This window comes from Pagrus major, chromosome 22 (genome assembly GCF_040436345.1).
Source record: "Pagrus major chromosome 22, Pma_NU_1.0".
NCBI classification, from domain to species: Eukaryota; Metazoa; Chordata; class Actinopteri; order Spariformes; family Sparidae; genus Pagrus; species Pagrus major.
In genome coordinates, this window is record NC_133236.1 from 23,232,030 (window position 1) to 23,254,684 (window position 22,655).

The 22,655-nt window shown below is 43.6% G+C and overlaps 1 protein-coding gene across 1 annotated transcript; it reads left to right on the top strand.

Annotated features, from left to right (window-relative positions):
• Window positions 1-594: 594 nt before the first annotated feature.
• LOC141018317 (clathrin coat assembly protein AP180-like) lies at window positions 595-22,277 on the top strand. Its single transcript, XM_073493251.1, has 22 exons — window positions 595-724; window positions 7,684-7,826; window positions 8,029-8,104; window positions 8,815-8,917; window positions 9,005-9,098; window positions 9,191-9,302; window positions 9,386-9,492; window positions 9,849-9,890; window positions 10,327-10,400; window positions 11,209-11,221; window positions 11,315-11,442; window positions 11,595-11,668; window positions 11,886-11,900; window positions 12,501-12,671; window positions 14,023-14,121; window positions 17,264-17,332; window positions 19,664-19,750; window positions 20,068-20,129; window positions 20,913-20,966; window positions 21,130-21,207; window positions 21,291-21,404; window positions 22,237-22,277. The coding sequence occupies exons 1-21, from the start codon at window positions 595-597 to the stop codon at window positions 21,375-21,377; spliced, it is 1,818 nt and encodes a 605-aa protein (XP_073349352.1). The 3' UTR covers window positions 21,378-21,404; window positions 22,237-22,277.
• Window positions 22,278-22,655: the final 378 nt, after the last annotated feature.

A 22,655-nucleotide genomic window follows, 5' to 3' on the forward strand; every position in this document is an offset into this window, starting at 1 on the left:
CTCCAAACGGGATATCTCACCGACCTATGGAGTACTGATTCACAATCTGTCTCTCTTTCTTTTGTATTTGTGGATAATCAGAGCGTGCACCGCAATTTTTTTTAATTGGCCTATTTCTTATTGTGTGTGTAATAATCGCTGCGGGGTGAGAAAATAGCTTTCATTGCCAGTTGAGTGTTACATAACCGAGTGGCATTAGCTGTCCAAGGTGCTGAACTGAACGGTCGGAGGACTAAAACGGGACGCGCCGAGGGGAATTCACAACCTTGCGTAAGTCTACTCATGTCACCGCGCGTATTCTCAACGTGACCGAGCGATCTGATGCGAATATAACATTTATCTGGTGTGGGTTTTTTTTTTTAAAAGCTCATTTTTCTCTGCTTTTTTTTCCTTCCGCCCACACAGAAGGTCACACAGGCCCTATCGACCAAAGAGGGGGGAAAAAGAGGAAGAAGAAGAGGAAGAAGAAGCGCGGCTCGCTGGGAAGCAGCTGGGTGTATATATATTTATATATATTCACACCTTTTTTTTCGCCATCGTCCCGAGGGTGAAACACATTCCTGAGGTGGTCGACTCCGACGGAGAGAGAGAAAAATGTCGGGGCAAACGCTCACGGATCGCATCGCCGCTGCGCAATACCAGCTAACGGGATCAGATATGGCCCGCGCTGTCTGCAAAGCCACCACTCATGAAGTGATGGCGCCCAAGAAAAAGCACCTGGAGTGTAAGTGGAGTCATTTTTCCTCTTGTCACACACACCGCAGGGCCTTGCATTTTTCTTTTTCCTTTTTTTTTTTTTTTTAACAGGGCCTCACAGGCTGCACACACCAGCCTGGAACACGTGCCATCACATCCAAGAAGAGCTACCACATCCTCATGACCAGTCGTTTTTAATTCCCTCTGCTCAAAAGGGTGTGGTGCCATAATGAATTGATGTGGCCAGGGTGGTGATGACCCCATCTGGTGACCCTTTGTGTCAGCCTCCAGTAAAGATGATGGAAACCCAGAGAGAGTAGAGAGAGTAGAGAGGGAGAGGGAGGGAGAAAGAGGTCATAATTTAAAGTGGAATGACAAGTCATGCTCAGAGAAAGGCCATTTCATTCCCCTTCTGCAGAAACCTCCTTCCTTAGAGGCTGTGTGTGTGGATCCTGAGGGAAGATACTGAATTAAAATGTGAATTACAAGTTAGGATGTTGCCTGTTTGGGTTCCTTATTATCTATCGGTGAGTTTAGCGCCAAAAAGTCACAGCTGAAAGCGTTTCTCAAACCTCACAGCTTTATTGACACGTGCACGGACGACAGCAGGGGCCACCTTATGACAAATCACGATTAATCTCAGTGATCTACCACAAATACTGAGTCAGACCAAAGCAGTGGCGTGGCGCTGCATACAGATAGCGGGTGGTCTGATTGGCAATGTGTGTCTGTGTGTGTGTGTGTGTGTGTGTGTGTGTGTGTGTGTGTGTGTGGTCACCGGGCAGGTCTGGTCCCTGCGTCTTCTTGGGCTAGGACCTTATATCTTGTGATCCGCTCCCCTGCTGAATAATTCAATAATCAGCCAATGACTGCCTTGCATTATTTACACAGCCAAAGGTGACAATGCTAATGCTAGAATGCACCAGAGACCGTTGCTTCCTCGCTCTCCGCCGGGTCAGTGTGTTCGCTTTCTGTGTGTCTTTCACGTTCAGCTGCTCAGACTTGGACTTTCCTAACAAGTCATGACCGGAGGCCGCTTCTGTTGACCTCTTGATACCACAGACACACTCCCACCACGAGGAAACACCCTCATACACTTTATTCATAAGACGTTCCAGCATAGTAAAGCGCACACATGTGGAAATGTTTCCTCCCATGATGTTTTCAGTCTATGAGGTTGTGCTCTATCTCTTTCTAGGGCATATTCAATGATCTACCTGTATGTAGGGCACTGTGCTTCTCTTGCATCTTGGCTGCAGGAAATTCCTAACCTCAAAAAACATTTCCACTTTGACCCACAAGACTTGTGTTAAAAATGTACACAACACATTCACTAAACTCACTAGATGTCATTTAGGCTGAGAATAGGAAGTCAGACACTGTAAGTAACTTTGCTAATTAGCTATCTGTCAGCATGTCTGCCGTATTTGATGATAGGAGGATACGAGCCGATAGGTCGTATTTGTTCCTTTGTCATAGTGACAGTTTGTGACCCTTGGGGTGGACGTGGGTGTGTTGTTGAGGGAGGCGGCGGCGGCAGTGGTGGTGGTGGTGGTGCAGTGCAGTTGCCATGGCAACAGATTGCAAGTGTCAGGGGGTGGCAGCGTGAGGACGGAGGGAGATTGCGAGAAGGAAGAAGAGAAATGACAGGCCTGTCATCCCCCTGGAGTGCAGGGACGATCGTAATGAGCATATGTTTCTTTAGACTCAATGATCTGTGTTTTCTGGATGTTTTATTGGTTACTGATGAAACATTTATTCTAATAAGTAGCTTTTACTGTCTTCTGATTGTACATGGCAAAATGTAAAGGATGAAGAGCCGTTGTAGGTGTGAATATGGGTGTCACCTGCTTCAAAATAAAACCTTTAAAGGTAGTATCAGTGTGCAGGACTTTCCTCTATGGAAAGCAAACAGAGCAGGGAATGAAACCCAGGTGTCAGATATGTATTTCTCACAATATGCTGTAAGACACTCCACGAACACGGCAGGACGTGTGTTACAAATTTGTGGAGAACATGTGGTCCGTGCAAGGTCAGCAAACACCGAGGGGAATAGGCTGAAATTCATCTGAGGTCATGCTGAAAATACACTGAGCGTAGTAAAAGCTGTTTTCGAGGAGTGGAATCAATGCACTGACCGGAGCGAGAGGCTGATCGTATGTACATGAGAGTATAGTGGTTATATCACATGACTTTTAGATTATCTGTAGTCTATAGTGTGATGTGTGACTGCTGCTGGAGCCATAGATAGCAACTCTGGATGTCTTCAAAATGTAACTAATTGCACCGTTGTAGTGTTGTAGTAATTTCTCTTTTTGGGAAATCATTCTTATTTGCCTTCTTGCTGAGAGAGGAGAAGATCGATACCTCTCACATATCTGTCAGCTGGTTAGCTTAGCCTAGCATTACGACATGGAAACAAGGAGAAACAGCTAGCCTGGCTCTGTCTGAAGCTGACAAAATCTAAATACCAGTCCTCCAAAGTTCACATTGTATCACCACTACTTAATCATGGCTGAAGGGTTTAAACAAGTTGCTGTTTTACAGGAGCTATCGTCACCACGAGATGTAATGTGTACGGACAGACGGACCGAACGAGGCCAGCTGAATTCCCCCTGTTTCCGGTGCTCATGCTAAGCTAAGCTAACTGGCTGCTAGCTGTTGCCTTATATTTAGCATACAGACATGGGAGTGGTGTAAATCTTCTCATCTATCACTCGGTGCCTGAGCTCACCCTCTATTTAGGTGTACTGTAGCCTATAGTGCATTGACTGTCCACCATCTTGTTTTTTGCACAAACAATCCCACAATGCAATTTGTCAAATTTTACACATTTGAAGATGAAGTTATAGCCGACAACTTTACACTTAACTTGGTGTGGATCCACCTGAGAAGGACCGTCAGAGCCAGAGTAAGGCCATCTGGATGACTCTGCGTCTCAACATGATGCCAATGTGTGTGTATTCTGTTTGATTTCATATGTAATATTCTGGCTACTACTACAGTATCTCGCTGTGCAACTATAAAAAAAAATATTATAGCAGACAGACTCAGACTCAGACTATAAACACACTTAGCCAGACACTGCCACACACAAACATGCCCTCGCACAGTGTGAGTCCTCCCGGTACATTATTAGAACCCTCCTGCGGACCGTGGATTACCGTAAGAGTCTTTATTTAGCTCAGCCAATCCTCATTAGAGACGCACACTTGTATGTCAGTGTGTGTTTGTTTCAGGCAATGATACCCCAACAGAAAGCGTGGATTATTTCCTATGATATGGCCCATATGGCAAAACCATTAAAGTAACAGCCGGACATCAAGCAAGTGCCCCGACAGACACAGCAAGCCAGCTAATATTACACACCAGACCGACTGTTATGTGAGGCCAAAAGGACCCAAGGCATTAAGGCAGACCGGAAGACGTTAACGCAGGTATACACAGAAAAAGGGCTGGAAAAAGACAAAGACAGGAAGTAGAAAGTAAAACATGACACACAAAGATTTGATCGACGAAATAAAACAGGAAATGACTAAGCAATTACCCAACCCATGACACCAACAGCAGGAAAGGCCTTCATGTCTGTCTTGCAGCGTTTTATTTTGAAAATATATGTATATGTCCGATATGTATACTTGTCCAACCTCTTGTTTGGTCGCTCTCTCTTTCCTGCTTCTAAGCTTTCTCTGTTAAAATCCTCTACGGTTTTATTTGCTGAACAGTTCTGTTAGCTGTTCACAAGGGTCCGGTTCTGCTGCCCGTCAGGAGCCGCTCCTCGCCAACGTTCCCTGCTCCTGTCCTGAAAACCTTCCCTGTGGCATGAAGCTCCTGTGCAGTGTAATACCAACACTCTTGTGGCGATGCTCCAAGCATCCCAGTCCTGGCTGAGTCAGCTAACTGCATGGCTGACTGAGCTAATGGTAGCTACAGGTAGCAGCAGTTAGGGGTTGCATAGTCCATAGTTGGTTGTGTGTCACATAGTGCCAAAAAGCATGCTCACTCCTCGCCAGCATTCCCTGCTCCTGGCCTGAAACCCCTTCTTCCTGACCCAAAGCTAATGTGCTAGCGGTGGAAACACCACCATCCCTGGGAGGTCCATGGAGCTCCCAGTCCACTGAGTCAGCTAACTGCACGGCTAAGAGAGCTAACCAGCTAAATGTAACAACAGTTAGCAGCAGTTAGGGTTTGCTCGAGCAACAAGTAAACTATATGTACATAATGAAACTCTCACATAGTGGTTACATAGTGCAGGACCAGGAGTTTGAGGTACCGTTCCCCCTATTGCAAGTCAGTGTACCATCAAAATGATTTTGAGCTGTTTTTTAAGGTGAAATAGTTACATAACGTCACTTTAAGCTCCTGTAAACAGATATAATAAGATGTACAGAGTTATTATTGAGTATTATGAGCTAAAGGTCTGCGAAAGGCTTTGGATGGTGTTCATCCTGCTAGTATGAATATTAACTTGTAGCTGTGCCAATGACACGATAATGTTATATAATCACATTTTTAGCCATTGTGGACCGTGTCTGTCTGCGCGTATGTGTGTGTCATTTGAAAGAGGCTGCAGGGGAGTGTAGTCTTCAGCCATTTCACAAAGGAGTGAGGCTAAATGAGGTAAAAGAGAGTATAATTTAAACAAACACGATGGTGATGTGGGGAAGAGGTGTTGCGGAAAAATATTATCAAATATCTAAAACACAGATGGGAGCCATAGTGGGGAGAAATGGATGCAGCATTCAACATAAAGACATCAGACATCATCAGAGGTGTCACAGTGAGGCGGTTACCATCTGGTCATGGCTGTACAGATGGATCGGAGCATAATTAATCATGCAAAGATCAGAAGAAGGTCTGTGATTACTCTATTAACTTCAGACTATTTTGAATCCATTTGCCTTTTTGTAATAAGATGATATTCCGCTTCGTGCTTCGGAAGATCATTTAATTAAATAAACCTGACTGACGGTGACAGCGCTGGTGACAAAAGCTGATAATAGAGGCGTGTTGGTGAGGGTGTGAAACAGGTGGTGTCGAGGCAGGTTTGTGTGCATGCGTGCTGCACGGGGGATGGGCAGCGACACAGCCACCATTGAAAGACCGGTGATTAGTAATAATCTGTTTACAACCCCTACAACCACCCTAACCCACGACCCCTCCGTCCATCCTGCCGCCCTGCGATGACCTTCAACAGCCTCGCTGCTCTAACTCTACACGTCTCTTCATTTCTTACACTTTAATGTCTTCATCGCCGTTCCCTCGAGTGTCTCGCTCTTCCTCTCCCGTCCTGTCCATCTCGTGCTCGTCACCTTTTTAGCCTTTTAGTCTGGTTGTCAGTTTTGTAGCTACCCACTCAAGGCGAGGTCCGTTCAATATAACGGCCTTTCTTTCCTTCCATTATCAGCCGTGGCTGCCAATACTTGCTGCATTCGTCTTCTGGCACTCTGTATGGATACACTCAGTCCTGCCCTTGTCAATGTCAGCTGGACGCACTCAAAAATGCTTTTAAAGTCTATATTATGTTTTAGACTTCAGGGAACTTATAGGAGATCGTTATTCTGTTCTCATTCCATGTGCACATGTATACATTTATGCCATGTGTGTGGATTATAAAGCCAAACCTCCGAGAATATACTCACTGTAATTTCAAGGATACGATCTTTATTTCTTCACAGTGTTGCTTCCTCTTTCTAAACAACTCCTCTTGCTCTCTTTTTATTGGTGTGATGTATCTGAGGCCATCTGTCTCCCTGACTCTGTCTCACTCGCTCTCTGTGGACAACTAACCCAAATATTTAATAAGAAACTCCCACATCAGACAATGAACAAATAAAAAGATAGATATGTTGCTTATTTATTTAAAAAAGTGCCTGATTGACACCATCTTGTTGTGAGATGATTCAGAAAAGCGATCTGTAAGCTCTGCTTGCAAATGGTGGCAGCGTTGTTTTTCCACAAGAAGTTCAAGGTGTTAATGTCTCGATCGAAATGTGTTTTTTAAAGTCAGCAGGAAAATTATCTGTTTAAAAAAAACAAATGGACGACAAAATGGAGATGTGATTCCATCTGCATTGTTTTGTTGTCCTCTCGGTTGGCTGTTAAAGATCTGGTGAGGTTAAAGTATGGTGAAGGAGTTACGAGTTGGATTTTGGACCAGGCTTGATTGAATTAAAGGGGACTGGTGGGTTTTGGCAGAGGTATGCATTCTACTCAGTGCCATTCTAGTGTTTTGATTTGTGAAACGTGTGAAAATGACTCAGAGGGAATTATTTCATGCTGCAAAATTCATTTTCAGTATTTTGGTGACAACTGACAGATGAATCATTGGTGACAATAATATCTATGTTCAGCCCCTATTAAGTATGTTAACTATAGATAAAAGTCTGCATTAAATGTGATATAAATGTTCTTAATAGGATCTAAATGAGAAAGATTTCTGGTCACTGAATAATTGTAGTATTTTTTCTAAGGAGCGACGAGAATGAGATATAGTACACATGAAGTATATATCTGTATTAATATTAATGCCAATGTTGCACAGATGAAGTATTGTACCTTACACTCCACCTCAGGCTGATGCAACCGTCCGAACTCTCGCTGCTGAAGACCTCTCAGTCTGTCTGACTGTCTGAACTGGCACCCAGGGAGGAGAGCTGACAAAGCATTATTCTCTCTTTCTGCACCGTCAGCGTGCGTGTGTGTGTGTGTGCCTGCATGTGTGTGTGTGTGAGCCCGTGCACCAACATCATTTTGTATGTACATCAGGTCGCCCTCTTGGTTTAATAGTCTCATGGGCGTCTCGAGCAGCTCTGCAGTGAACACTCAGCCTGCCGGCTTAATCAAAGTTTAAACAGAGCAGTTCAAATTATGGAGCGGTTTGTCTGAAACTAAACTAACCGTGACTCTCCTCTTACATACCGAGCTCTGTCCGAATGATGTAAGAAATCTGTGAATGATGGTGTTTCCTTTGCCGCTGTGTTGCAGACCTGGTGTCAGCCACCAACACCACCAACGTGAACATCCCTCAGATGGCTGACACGCTGTTTGAGCGAGCCACCAACGCCAGCTGGGTGGTCGTCTTCAAGGCCCTCGTCACCGCCCATCACATGTGTGTCCACGGCAACGAGGTTAGTGGTTGAGACCCAGGCAGACCGGTCACATCTGGTGCAATGAAGTTCATGCTTAAATACAGTTTTATTCAGTGATATAAGAAACATCTAAAGGCTTGATTGAGTTATTTTTATATTGTGTTTCAAGAGCTTTGAACACAGTTCCTCAAATAAATGAATGAGTGCTGTGGTTTAAGCGGTTCTTGTTTCTCTTCCTCAGAGGTTCATTCAGTACTTGGCTTCCAGGACCTCCCTGTTCAACCTCAGCAACTTTATCGACAAAACGGGCTCTCACGGTAAGAGCAGACGAACAGTGTCTGGCAATGCAAATCAGAAACAGGAAGAGATAAACACAAAGGGAGCCATCTGGCAAATAGGAGGGCCTGGACTAGATCACACGCATGTAATTGTACACACATGCATGCAAACAGACGCCGGCATCTCTGCCTCCAATGTCTAACGTCTCGTGTAAAATGACGCTCTCATGTTCATTTTATGACTGGATTTTTATGCATTAGGTCGCCTTGTTTCTTTGTGCACGAAGTTTATCTACGATCTTATTTGGGATTTTACTATAAAAATGATAATAAAAGGCAGGATTTATCTGAAAAATGACCATTTATAGGTGAAATGTTGTCATGTCCAGTAGAATAAAAGAGGAAACTAGTCACAAAACAACAGTTTGCTCAAACTTTTCTGCAGATTATGTCTACCCAGCTGCCTGCAAAGAATTTACTGATGCATTAATGGTTGTCACAAAGGACAAATTTGCAGTTCCCTAATGAGTGTGTGGTTAAAGTTTCAGCCCAGCTGGGTTTCCCTTGAAAAATACATAGATTTCAACCAAGTTTCACTTGTTTAAGATATGCATCACACAGGAGTAAGGAGAAAAATGACAAGAAAAACCCTCCTACAAATAAAAATAAACACCAGTTCTTTTGTAGATATAAAAAAAAAACAATGATAATGAATTCTGAGTGCTTTCTAACATAAATGTTCTGTTCAGGCTATGACATGTCTACATTCATCAGACGGTATGGACGATACCTGAACGAGAAAGCCTTCGCCTACCGCCAGATGGCTTTTGATTTCACCAGAGTCAAGAAGGGGTATGTCGAACGTGGCTTTCAGAGAACTTGTGTTTGTTTTTCACTTATTGTTGCTGTATCCAATGTTTTTATCTCTCATCCTTTCAGCGCTGAGGGCGTGATGAGGACCATGACCACTGAGAAGCTGTTGAAAGGCATGCCTGTTCTGCAGACTCTGATTGACACACTCCTGGAGTTCGATGTGAGTCAGACTTTGCCTTCGACTCGACATATAATTTCACAGACCCATGCAGCATCACAAGACAGAAGTTTCTCTCCCTTTTTCCTCCTCAGGTTCATCCCAAGGAGCTGAACAACGGGATCATCAATGCCGCATTTCTGCTCCTCTTCAAGGACCTGGTCAAAATGTTCGCATCCTACAACGACGGAATCATCAACCTATTAGGTCAGTAGACGACCTCTCGCTTGGCACCTTGAAGATGTAAGCGTGGATCTCGATAAACCTCAACCCGCCTGTTGTTTTCACAGAGAAATACTTCAAGATGAAGAAGAGTGACTGTAAGGAGGCCTTGGAGATCTACAAGAGGTTCCTGACCAGGGTGACAAAGATCGGGGAATTCATGAAGCTGGCTGAGGTGAGCGACAACCAGCAGCCTTCACACTTTTATATTACGTGCAGTGCATATGCCAAAGTCAAATTTTGCACCAGACCGGGCTCGCTTGTTAGCATGCTAACGTAGATATCTCTGCAACACACTGCATAGACGTCCACCCGAGGCAGACTTTCTTTTTCTTTCACACAACATCACCTGGTGTTTTTTATTGAGTAGTATTTGGACGCGTCTGCTCCCCACAGAAGGATTGGTGTATCACCTACTTGGACTTTGGCGTACACCCTGCACGTAATTTGAAAGTGTGAAGTCGTGTTATCTGAACGCAGACTGGTCACAGTGTGTGTAACGCTGATTCTCAACTTGTTTTCCTTTAACAGACGGTTGGAGTCGACAAAAATGACATTCCTGACATCAACTACGTAAGTTTGATGCTCTCGTTTTCCTTCATTTGTTCCCTGAATGCCACACATCCCACCTGACACACACACACAGAAACACCCGTGACTCACCCACCATCATCTCCCCGCCCAGTGTCTCCACCCGGGTGTAGTGGTGGATCTAGCAGACTCAGACGATGAAGACTGTCCTTTTCAACCTCTCGAGGACCCGGTAACCATAGTTACACAGGGTGCCCTGGTTGAGTGCCTGTTTGCAGGATGGAGTGTCGGCATGTTGAACTCAATTCAAATTCAAACGCACAAATCATGTCGTGTGTGTGTTTATACATGCATGAGGGTGTTGCAGTGAGAAGTTTTCGCCACTTCTGGTGAACGTGGACTTTATGCACAGCCTGTCAGAGGCGAGTGGAAATGATTATTTATTGATTGCTCTGGTTTTTGATTTTTTTTTTGTCAGGCTCCCAGCAGTATCCTGGAGAGTCTGGAAACACACATGAACGGTCTGGAGGATGTTAAGGGCGGAAAGAAGGGGTAAGAGATCGTTGAGTCTTTGCTTCTCACTCTCAGTATGAAGCCAGATTAGAGAGAATCAGGATCAAATGAAAAGAAAATTAAGAGATACTACTGAGAAACTCCCTCTTTGTTATTTAAAAGACGTACCGGAGAGAAATGTTGGTAGAAAGAGGCCTACACAATTGCTTTTCCTTCTTTAATTTCCTTTAACCCTTCCTCTCTTTTATCCCCCTTTATGTTCATTTGGAAACACCAGTGAAGGGTGAGCATATACTGTGTGTTTTGTTCGGAGTTCACTAACTTCTTAGAAAACTGTGTAGAGTTTTTATTTCCCTGTCATTTCCTCCCCCCCGCAGGTAAACTTACACATTATTCACATGTGAATTACAGTATGTCGGTGATCCCCATGTGAATACAAACATAATGCACAACTAGGTTTACATGTGAGAAATGTGTGTATTGGTGTGATTACATGTGTGAACGCTGAGAGAAACACATGTTATGATCAACAGTAAGTCACCTCATGTGTATTATCACGTCCTAACATGCGATATGAATCAGTATATGAAGGGTTTTATTCTCCTAAAGCTAAAAGCACAAAATCAAAATGTTAATACCGGAAACAATTGGATGTTTTTCTCACGTACGGCATTTTGCTTTGGAAATGACCTCTTCATATGATTACATATGATTCAATCTGTCTTTCATATTTGTTTAAAAAAAAAAAAACAGCCCCATCAAATGTTTACCAGCCTGTGTGCAGCAGATCTGTCTATTTCAGGCAAAAGCACTAACAATCCCTCCTCCTCCTCCGTCTCTCTTTCAGGTCTCCAACAAAGGTGAGATGCACATTTCACGACAGTCGATGTTTATATCGAGCTCTTCCAGTCTGATGCGCGGCTTAAAAGGAGCGTCTCTGTCTGTCTTTCCAGGGGTCCCCGACGAACAACGTGTCTCCGACATCGACCCCGGCCAAATCTTCAAACGCCGTTCCCACACTGCAGCCTCCTCCTGGGGAGACAGCAGCCGCCGCCGCTGCCGCTCCTGAGCCGGCTGAAGAGTGAGTGTCTCGTCTCTCATCTCCGCCTGTTTGTTATCCTGAAAATCCTTTTTTTGTTTTGACATTTGGCAATAAGTTGAAATGCAAAGAAATGTAAGAGTTACAAGGGATGGTGAATTAATGTGATTCTCACGCCGTGTTTCTGCCTCCAGTTCCTTATTGGACCTGGATCCCCTGTCCTCCTCAGGTCCTTCAGCACCATCAGCTGCCCCAACGTCCTGGGGAGGTAAGTCTCCGTCTGAAAGAATGCAAATCCAACTATCTAGTGTTTGCAGCATATTAAGCTGAACATCTGCATGAAATCTCGATGGCTGAGTTTTCATTAGCAGTGGACTCATTTGCAGAAAAGGAATCAACTCTTCATTGGAGAGCACACTAGTGTTTTAGTTTTAGGCTTGTACTAACAAGTCTTTTTCATGTTTCCTTGTTTTCTGCCTCTGCAGATCTTCTTGGATCAGGTGAGAGTCATAATAATCTTCACGTCACCTCCAGCCTGTTGTCTAGACTAGTGTAGCCTTGAATCATCCTCCAGGTTACCTCAATGTCATTGGCTTTATTTTGGAACAAACTAATCTGAAATTGAGGTTTCCTGGAATCAATGTCAGTGTGTTAATCCAAATGAAGCATAAAGATAGACTGTAATTGTACAAATGTCACATGGTTTCCTCCCTGTTTGTCTCCTCAAGCTGTTCTCTTTAGTCTGAGTAGTCTCTTTGTTTCTCTCTGCCCTCTCTCTCCCTTCCCTCCACATACTCCATTGTCTGTTTTTGGTTTACAACGGGGGCTATTTTGGTTGGTTGTTTTTTTTATTTGTTGGTTATGACCGGATGGTGCTGGATAATTTTACAACTTTACTTTTAAATTTTGGATTTTTACTTTGGTCCGTCAACTCCAAAAACTTTTAATTGGGCTTTTATTTGATTTGGACCTTTTGTTTTGGCTTGCTTTTGTTCACTGTTGTGACGGTGACTCAACCCGGTTCTTTTGGTTGCACTTTTGGGGTTTATTTTGATGCCTTTCTTTGGGGATCTCTTGAAAAACCCCGGTGGTACTCGCAGAAATGGGCGATTCCTTGCTATCTGAACCCACCCTCACGGCAGAGCCCGCCCCCTCCCCTGCAGCAGCAACGCCCACTCCTGCAGCGGCAGAACCCGGAGTCTCTCTAGCTCCTCCCACTAGCACAGCAGCCGCCACCTCCCCTGGCGCCGCCAATATGGATCTGTTGGGAGGTCAGTGGGCTTCCAGAAAATTCTCTACGAAAGAATCACTCTGGGAAGCTCAACCCTAAAACCATCACACAATATGATAACACAAAGACGACTGCATGCTCAGACACATACAGTATGTAGACACGACTTTGCTGATTTATGACCGATACTGTCTGTATTCTGCTAGCGAAGCTGCATCATGAGAAACAGTGAAGTCTTGATGCACTGATGCACACCGCCATCATCTTCAGCTGTCAACTGCCTAGAAAAAGTATTGAGTGTTAAATATACAAAATAATTATGAAATAAATCATCATACGAATAAATTGGGTTAAACATATATGAATGAACCAATCATTTGTAAGTTAACTTCACCTTTCAGCCAGTTAAATCCATCCAGCCTCGACAGCTGCTACCAGAGTTAGCCAGTTAGCTCCGGTTAGCCAGAGTAACATCAATGCTAACGTTATTCTGAATCAACATACTGGAAGGTGCTGCTGTAAATAAATATAGTACACAGATACAAAAACATTTTCTCCACTTTTATTTTACATGCTACCTACCTGGCTGGGTTTTTAGCTTAGTTACCGTTAGCAGTGTTAGCTAGCCCCCATTAGCGGATGTGAAGATTGCATGTGATTGGCTGAAAAAGTTGTTTTTTTAATAATCTCTTTTATTTCGTAAAATATTGGTTCATTTATGAGTTTTACACTATCTATTTACATGATGAGTATTTATTTTATGATTATTTATTCATTTAACAGTGGCCACGTTGGGACTCCATACAATATAGATCTTTTAGCATGATAACAAACAGAAAACACACTCAATCTCATTTTCACACACAGACTACTCCTCCACACACTCACAGACATCCACTGCATTATGTAATGATGTACAGCTCACCTCCGGCTTGCATACTGCTACACTCATTCTCCACATGCGTCTTGTTTGATAGGCAGACGTGCTTTTCTTTGACCTCACTGAAAAGCAATTCTATCAAACCCTGTCACATGCCTACAGCTACAGATGGCAGCTGTAACACTTGTAGATTTCCAGGCTTATTCTGCTCTTTGTGCCGTAGATTAATCCTTGCTGTAGTGCCTCCTGTCTGTATTCCCATTTGTCCATTCACCTGTCAGTCATTAATGTCTGATATCAGTGCTGTAAGCTACAGTTTTTAACTTTAATGGCAACTAGTGAATATTTCCTGCTTTCTAGTCAAACGCTCTCTGCTTACCTTTATTTTCCTGATGTTCTCTTTTCCCCCTCATGTTTTCTGACTGCTTATTTTCTCTTTTCATCTTTATTTCTTCATCTGTCTCCGTCTCTCCGGACATCTCTGTCCTCCGGGGGTTTGTATGAACCACAGATGCCTTTGCAACACCTGCTGCTCCCACTGAGGCCTCTGCAGCCGCAGCTGAAGGCGGGGCCGCCGCTACATCTGCCCCAGCCGCCAACGCTGGAGCTGGTGGGTGACTGATAGTCCGTCTGTGTGTGTGCGTCTGTTTGTGTGAGTGAGTTTGAGTCAGTGGTGGATGATAAGTAAATAGCCTGTAAGTGTACGAAGTACCTGCAATGCTGTTTCTTATGTCCATGTCTTATACATGGATCATGGGTCAGGCTGCTGACTTTTTGCAAGGGACCTGCTGGTTTCAGTCTTTTAGCATTTCATCTTCTATCATGTATTTAAGACCACTTTACAGTATAACATTTAGTCGATGACAGTGTTTACTCACAGAGCTAACGTTAGCTCAATAAGCTAGCTACAGCAGCAATTAAAGCTGAAAAAATCGATGGTCGCTGGGTAGAAATAAGAAGTCTGTTTTTGTCTACCTGAAATTATAATGTAAATTATTACAATTGTTTGAAAACTACTCAGAATTTCAAGTAGGAAATCTGCCATGTTATCATTGTAAACTGTAGCCTGTATGTGCTGCACAAAAGCGAAAGCTAACAGGCCGAGGCTTAGCTTAGCTTAGCTTTTAGATAGCCTTCTTAACTAGCTAATTTTCTTGACTTTTTCCATTTTAGGTTACTTTTTAGGCTACTTTACTCCATTACTACAAAAAAGGTACTAGGTGTACTTTTCCTACATTCTAACTAAATTAAGTTTATTAAATTATGCTTTAAACTTATATTCAAACAACCACCAGCAGCCAGTTAGCTTAGCTTAGCTAGATGGAACAACTAGTTTTTGTATAATTAAACAAACGAGATATATACAGTGTTATTTAGTGAGTTTTAGGGGTTCAGGTAGGCTCATTTGGACGGAGCAATGCTACCCGTTTCACCCTGTTTGCTCTATTTTTGCTATGCTAAGCTAACTGGCTGCCGGCTGTAGCTTCCTGTTTAATATACAGGCACGAGAGTGATATTGATCCTCTCATCTAAGTTTCGTCTTCTCATCTAATGTAGAACTAATCCCTTAAATTCATGTTGCTGGCAATACTTACTCACTTTCACTTACAGTCGGTGAGGCGTTAAAATAGGACTTGAAAAGGAATACTTATATATTGTGGTATTGCTACTTCTTAAAGGAGATGAATACTTTTTCCTGCGCTGGTTTGAGAGCCATCAATAACTTACAGACCTGTTTGTGTCTCTGAAATCAGGGTTTCATCTCAAGGCTTTGTCCAGGGGACAGTAGGCGTACACATTTGTCTGTTTGTTATTGCTGGTGCCTGGATGGTGCTATTGCTGTTACCATGGCGATTGGAGACGATACTCGTTATCTCGTATCTTTTGGCAACAGAGGCCGTGCATTTTCTGTCACGGAGAAGGATCGCCGTGGCAGTTGTGTGTCTCTTTAGTTGTGGTTTGTTGCTTCGGTTGATGTACAGTGAAGGCTTTGAATGATGCCTTCACTTGTTTGTTGTTTTTGCTATTTTTATCCGTGTTGTGTCGACTGACAGCAGGAGTTTGTTGGAGCTCTGCACCTTCTCTCCTTTCATTCCTCTTAATTTTCTCTCCTCATGCTTGTTGCAGTATTTTCATCATCATCACGTGAAACATCTCTCTGCTATGTATTGCCTAACATTCCCAATCACTCTCCATGTGTTGCATTTCTTCCTCCTCACCACCTTCCTCCCCCCAAAAGACCCCTTTGCTCCCTCTGAAGGTAGCATCAACGCAGCAGCGTCTTCCGGTCTAGACCTTTTCAGCATGACGCCAGTGGAGAATAATAACCCGGGTAGTTCGCTGGATGCCTGTTTTAGCTCTGTGGTGCCCCAGCACTCCCCCTCCCCTTCCCCGTCACCGCTCTTCACCTCCGCTTCCAGCACCATCACCACAACTGCAACCATTTCACCTCCCATAGCCCCCATCGCCGCCGGCCCCGCGACTGACCTTTTCAGCGGTAAACGTTAGCGATGTGTGTGGTCCGGTTATTTATATTGATTAGCATCTTCTTGATGTTGCTTGTCATCTTCTGCTCTTTTGTTCTTCTTCGTTGGTTTCATCAGACTAATGTGCACATATTGAGAGCCTTTTCTGAGCTGAACTTGGCTGCTGTGTGTGTGTGTCAGCATCCTCAATGTGTTTTAAAGTGGTTAAGCATTTTAATATCCCTGTCTCTGGGTGTGCATGTGTTCGTAGATCTCTTTGATTCCATGCCAGACACAAGCTTCACCAATGCCGACCCCTCTCCCAGTGTTGACTTGTTTACAGCAGGTACCCTCTTGCACCCACTCCGCCACCTCCCCTGCGCTCTCACTTTCATATCCTGTCTTGCCGTGTCTGTTATTCAGCTTTGTCCTTGGCTTTGATCAGGGAAGAAAAAGTAGAGGAAATGAGATTGCTCTCTTACGGGTCAGCTAAAAGCTATTGAGATGTCTGAAACCTTTTCTCAATCACTCTCGCCTCCTTTTTCCATTCCTGCATGTACTGCGTGCACTGCAAGAGCTACTGATAAACGTGCATTATAATGAATCACAGTCAGTGGCTTGTGTGTATTTGAGTGTGAGTGTGTGTTTTGGCATCTAAACACCATCTCCACCTCCCCAGCAGATGTGTTCAGCTCCCCTGCCCCCATCCTCTCATCCGCACCCCCACCCAAAATTGACACGGGAGCCATCATGAACCTGTTTGGTGGTGGGTAACTCACATGACTGCCTGCCCTCTTGTCTGCCTCCCCTGTACATGAGCGCATCATCAGCGTAGAGGAGTAGAATCTGGGAAATATTTAACTTTCTATAAGGATTATAGCAGATACCTGAGATGAAGTTTGGTTTTTGTGCTTTTTCCTCTTTTTTCCTGACTTTATTGACTTTATTATTAGCGTAAATAAGCTTTCTAGTCTGTGTCGATTTGTAAAGCAGGACTACGAACGTGGATTTACATTGTATGAAAATGCATGTGTGTATGTGAGCGTGTGTGAGTGTGTTTTAAATCATAAGAGCAATGTTTCCTGTTTTATTTAAATAAACATGTAATATGTATTTATACTTTCAGCCTTCCTGTCTAACTCTAAACACTTTGTTTGGCATTACCAGCATGAAGCCGATGGCTGACTATTACCCCTTCTTTGCCCCCATGCTGCAATGGAAATGGCTAAACCTTTTTTGACCTGGCACGGTATGGTTTGGTATATTTTTATGGGGTTGACCTGCCAGAGTCCACAGGAGGAGACGCCCCAGCTGCTGCTGCTGCTTCTGCCGCCCCCGGTGCTGAGCTCATGTCAGGTAAAAGTCACAAAATGTGAGATGTCACTCATGCATGCATAATGTGTGTAGGGAACATGTTGCAGACATTTCACAGAAGTATTTCCATTTCAGTGAAAAACACTGTGCTGCAGCCATGGATGTGTTACTAAGTGGGCTCAAGGACTGATTGTGCTATTTGCTCCAGTCTATTAATATTGAGTGTCTGTAAACCAAATCCAATATCTCATTTCTGTTTATTGTTTTTCTCATAGTAGAGCTGCACACACAGTTACATTTCATTAAAACACAGTCACAATCAGCTATTTAAATGAGTCTTTGCAGACTGTTTTCATTCTTAGGTTGTCAAATACAGATACACAAGGTCCCCTATAGCATCTGTGTGAGACGCACTATGCTTTCAGCTCAATCCAATGTTGTGTCCCGTGTGAAACTTAAAAGTCATTGTTGACTTATTTTAACATATGTAACGTAATTAATTTACTTGATATACGAACATAACTTTCAGTAGCTTAACATAATGTAGCTCAACATAATGTAGCTTAACATAACATAGCGTAACATAACGTGGCGTAACATAACATAGTGCAGCGTTATGTAGCACAACGTTACATAGCATAATGTAGTGCAATGTAACTTAGTGCGACATAACCTGAAGTAGTGATGTACCATTGTGTAACTTAACATAGTGTAACGTTATGTAATGTACTGTAACGTAATGTAGTGAAACGTAACGTAGTGAAACGTAACGTAGTGAAACGTAACGTAATGTTACGTAACATAACATACTTTCATTAACCAAAACAATGTTGTTTTCCTAAACCTTACCAAGTAATTTGAGTATCCAAACCTAAACTGTGACTGTTTTCCACAACGTTAACCACCCCACCAGAAACAGGTCCTTAACAGTTTCCTGTGGCATCTTTTTGTTTTTAAATAATTTTGCGTCTCTTTCAGAGTCAGTCCGTCCATGGCTGTAGCTATTGTTGATTTATTAGTTACTGCATGACGCCTCGCTATTGTAATACTTCGTACTATTTTATGGACATTTTCCTTTCAGTCGTTTACAACAGTGTTTGTCTGGCAGATGGTTGTTTGGTGTTCATAGATTCAGCCACTGTTTCTATTAACTTTGGTAACGGTTAATGAAATAGTTTGTTGTTAGCTCGTTTTATTTATTCGCTCATTATCACACCCTTTACTGAATTGTTGTAAAGGTGTGATTCTTCGACTGCTTGTCATTGGTTCAGTGTTGAGTCCTGCGGATTCAAACAATGTCCTTATATGGTCGTGTTACCGTCACCATTGCTTAGCCTTATTTGCATAGTTTTACTGTGGTCATTAGTCTTCAGGGAATTCCTCCGAACATCCCCACCTGTCACGGCTGCACAAATGGACTGTCTGTGGTCTTCATGTTATATAACTGATGGTCTGCGATACTACTGCTTTAAGCCTTAACTCTTTCTTTCCCCTCTCTTCACATCATTCATGCAATAAACTCGAATGGTTTCATTGTCACCCGCTCCTTTAAAACCTCATTTCATTTTTTTCTCTTCTGGCATCTGTGCTTTTTTTTTTTTTTTACTTTCCTCCCTTTCTCTCTTTCTCTCTCTCTCGCTCACTCTCTCCATCTGGCTCTTGGGCTGGCTCATTGCTTGCTTCCCGCCATTTGATTGGGTGAGTTTTTCCTTGCTCCTTAACACGCTAATTTCCCACAGTGCACTGCTGCATTGCAGTGGTGCAAGGCAAAGCTCAGCTGCACTGACAGTCCCCTCCACCACCAGATGCTTGACGGTTTTTTAAAGAGTGTTGTGAAGTAGCAGTAATATTTAATGCTTCTTTAGCAATTAACCCTGCTTCACTGTAGCTGCAGTGCTTTTGCCCTCATCGTAATTTACAGCAATCACACACGTACAGTGAAAACATCAGCATCAACAAGCACTATGCAGCACTGTGTGTCAGCAAACGCTGGTTTATGTTTATCCTATATACATATTTTAAAAAAAAGCAGGACTAGCTCTTATTCCCTTTGCACATACTGCAGATTACCTTCAGCAGTAAGCAGCTGACTTGATGTCTCATGTCTGCACCTGACTAACAAATCACCCACCATGATCCTAACACACTGGAATTGGCTATTTTACTATTTGCCATCGATGTTATTTAATTCCTCATCTTACGATATTAGCCTCCTCTCTTCTCTCTGTTGTCATGGAGACATCTATTGGTTGTCATGGTAATTCCCAGAGTGTGAGGATTGCTTGCATTGAAGGATGCTAACACCTCCCTCTTCTCCTCCCTCTGCCTTCCTCTCCCTCCCTCCCTGCCCTTCCCTGTTCCTCCCTTCTGTAGTATTTGATGGACTAGGGGATGTAATGAAGCCCACTCTGACCCCTCAGGCGGGGGATGTTGACACCTCCATGGCTAACATGGCGAGTAGTAAGTAGTCGTTTAGATAAACTAAACGCATATATGTCGTGGATGCCACTCTCATGTCTGTGCATTAAAGGCAGTAGGTGATTTTGGTGACAACTTGTTCATTTCTGACCTTTTGGGGTTCTGGTAGGTATATTTTCTATCTTTATACTAAGATGAGCTAATTGCCTCCTGGCTCCACCTCCGCACTACAGATATGAGAGTGGTATCGAGGCTCTTTCTAACTACTGTGTTCAACTTTATTCATCCTGTGTGTCATAATGATGTCAGTAAATGAAACCAGTGATTTTGCAGTACCTCTTTCTCTCTCTTTGTCTCAGATCTCACAATGGGAACCTCAGCGGCTCCTCAGGTAGCTCCCCCCTGTTGGGGTGCTCCCATGGTAAATGTTGTCTGTGTCTTATAGCATGGAGTGGAGCCGCATGGCAGCGACAGACAGGGAATAGCAGCAATCACAAGCATTGCCTTCATCTGGCTCTCCAGGTTCCAGGTTCAAAATAGGGCCGAGGAAACTGAGAGGCGTGGCAGTGGAGAAAGGAAACAAGAAACTTTACTGGATGATTTTATTTAAAAACACTTCTTATCATTCAGCAAATGTTTAGAGAATTGTTTAAAAACTAATTTGGCAGATTTCAATGCAATCTAGTTCATTTTTATATTTCTGGAGCATCTACTGGAGAGTGATGAAGTGGCCAGTGCCAAATTAAGAAGCTGTTGCTTGGAAACAGCTTCTTCTTCTTCTTCTTCTCTTAAGTTTGTATTTTCCTTTGAGTCCAGATAAGCCACCTGAACTCATAGCTGAACTCACGCCTCACACATTTTGCTTCTTATGGATATTTCAGTTGTCTTTTAGGCAACAACAGAAATGACCCTCTCATCTGAAGGCTACCTGCAAACAGCTTCCCCTCTGCTCTCTAAAGCCTCGTGCATGTTTTAATCAGACATGAGCTACTATAAAGTGTTAGGGTTAAGTTAGGGCTTTTGTTGTGTCGTGTTTGTTCCATTGGTTTGTCTTCACCGTCACAACCCTTTTTACGTATCATGTAATTCTTTTAAATCTGTGTTTGTGCATTGTTTTGCAGTGTGTGTGTGTGTGTCTCTCTCTGTTGTATATGTAGTGTAGTAACATCCCACCTCCTCCTCTCCCTCCCCTCCACACCTGTAGACCGTTCCCATGGGTGTCCCTCCTTTTATGGGGACTTACCCCAACTTCAGCATGGTAAGACCACCAAGTCCAGTGCGGTCTAGTAATGTCCTCGAACAAGCCTGGACATTACTGGACACCGATGGACAATGAGCCCTTTAGGTGTCCCTCACACCCATCAGACGGCCGACACCGAGTCTAACTGTCTCCTTTTTCCTTCCGTCTGTCTCTGTGTAAGCCCGGGGCGCCAGGAGCTCCCATGATGCCCATGGTGAGGCCAGGCTTCCCAGCCACGGGAGCAGCCCCCGGAGCACCGGTAGGACTGGTTTATACACACTGATGACAGTTTCATACGTACAGTAAAGGAGTTTTACGTGCTAAAAGTAAATGTGTCTGCAGATGTCTCCTGGAGCGGCCCAGAGTCCCAGAAAGCCTCCACCACCGAGGAACGCTCTGGATGACCTCAACATTAAAGACTTCATGTAGATTGACTGACCTGTAAACCCCCCAAAGGTATATAGAAGTAGAAAAAAGAAAGCTGCGAGCTAACTTTAAGAACTGAGATGAGCTACATGCTGACTTACAGGATTAAATGCACCCTTAATGTGACGCTCCTGACCATGGGGTAAAGTAAAAATACAGCTTCAGGGCCTCTGTGACTCTGGAGGAAGACAGTTGATTGTTGCTTCTCATTCCCAGGTTGTCATATCCACCGACCCTAAGCATCCGAATTCAACCACCTGGGTTTAAGACTCAACAATAAACTGTTTCACCCAGAACCACTTACTGCGCCTTTTAATCGTGATTTACAAACAGCAACTGACATATCCTGTTTAGTATGCCTAATGGAAATACAAACAATACATTTCTGAAGTGAACCTTTCAGCAACGGGAGATTTGAGGGGGGATGTCATCGCCCTTGCTAACAAAACAACCAAATTGCATCCCCTTTTTTAAACAAGCATCATTAATGTAAATGCAGAGTCCGCATCCTGCATCTGGAGTCTTGTGTTTTGAGCGCAGTAGCTCGATCTGGGATGTTGTGATGGAACCAGGTCTCCGTAAAGACGAGGGCACAACAGTGTCCGAGTTCCCATTACTCAGTTAGCCTGAGTCTTATAGCCATGCATGGTTGGGTTAGGGGGTTGCTCCCATTAGGCCTGTTAAAAATGCTCAAGTCTTCAGAGATTGAAAACCAAAAAAAGTCGAGGCCCACTGCCTCAGTATAATGATCATGTTAGCAACAGTTTTGAAGTTGAACAGCTTCTCACTATATATATAATTAGACTTCACCTAACACTACTGAGAGCACTCGTTTTAATCACTTCCTCTCGCTCCTCTGCAGGTTTGTCATTGTGTCTGGAGCTCTGTGGATGTGGATGTCTGCACTTCCCCACTGCCTTCCCCTCAGTCATGCCCCCGGCCTTCCACCCTCCCCACCTTCAGCCAACCAGCCTTTACATCTTCGATCTTCGCCCTCCTACCAGCCGCGACTCCCCCTGAATACCTGACAACCTGCCCCACCCTTCCTCTTATCTAATGTTGTAGCACAACTGTGAATGTGAACCCTAGATACAGAAAAACAAGATTCCGTTTATGTGTGTGTGGGTGTGTGTGTAATTCAGTGTTAACCTTTACTTAATATACTACGAAAAAAAACCAACAAAAAAATAAATAAATGTGTATTTAGATTCATTCTGGATTTCCGCATATCAGCTGACTTGGAATGGTGGATATATGTTGGTTTTCTTTGCGCATCTCCCA

Excerpts from the sequence above, each read along its gene's own strand:
- LOC141018317 (XM_073493251.1), top strand. The coding sequence starts at position 595 with ATGTCGGGGCAAACGCTCACGGATCGCATCGCCGCTGCGCAATACCAG. Across the intron at positions 9,303-9,385 it reads CGGAATCATCAACCTATTAG|AGAAATACTTCAAGATGAAG; the intron begins GTCAGTAGACGA and ends TTGTTTTCACAG. Across the intron at positions 9,891-10,326 it reads ACATTCCTGACATCAACTAC|GCTCCCAGCAGTATCCTGGA; the intron begins GTAAGTTTGATG and ends TTTTTTTGTCAG.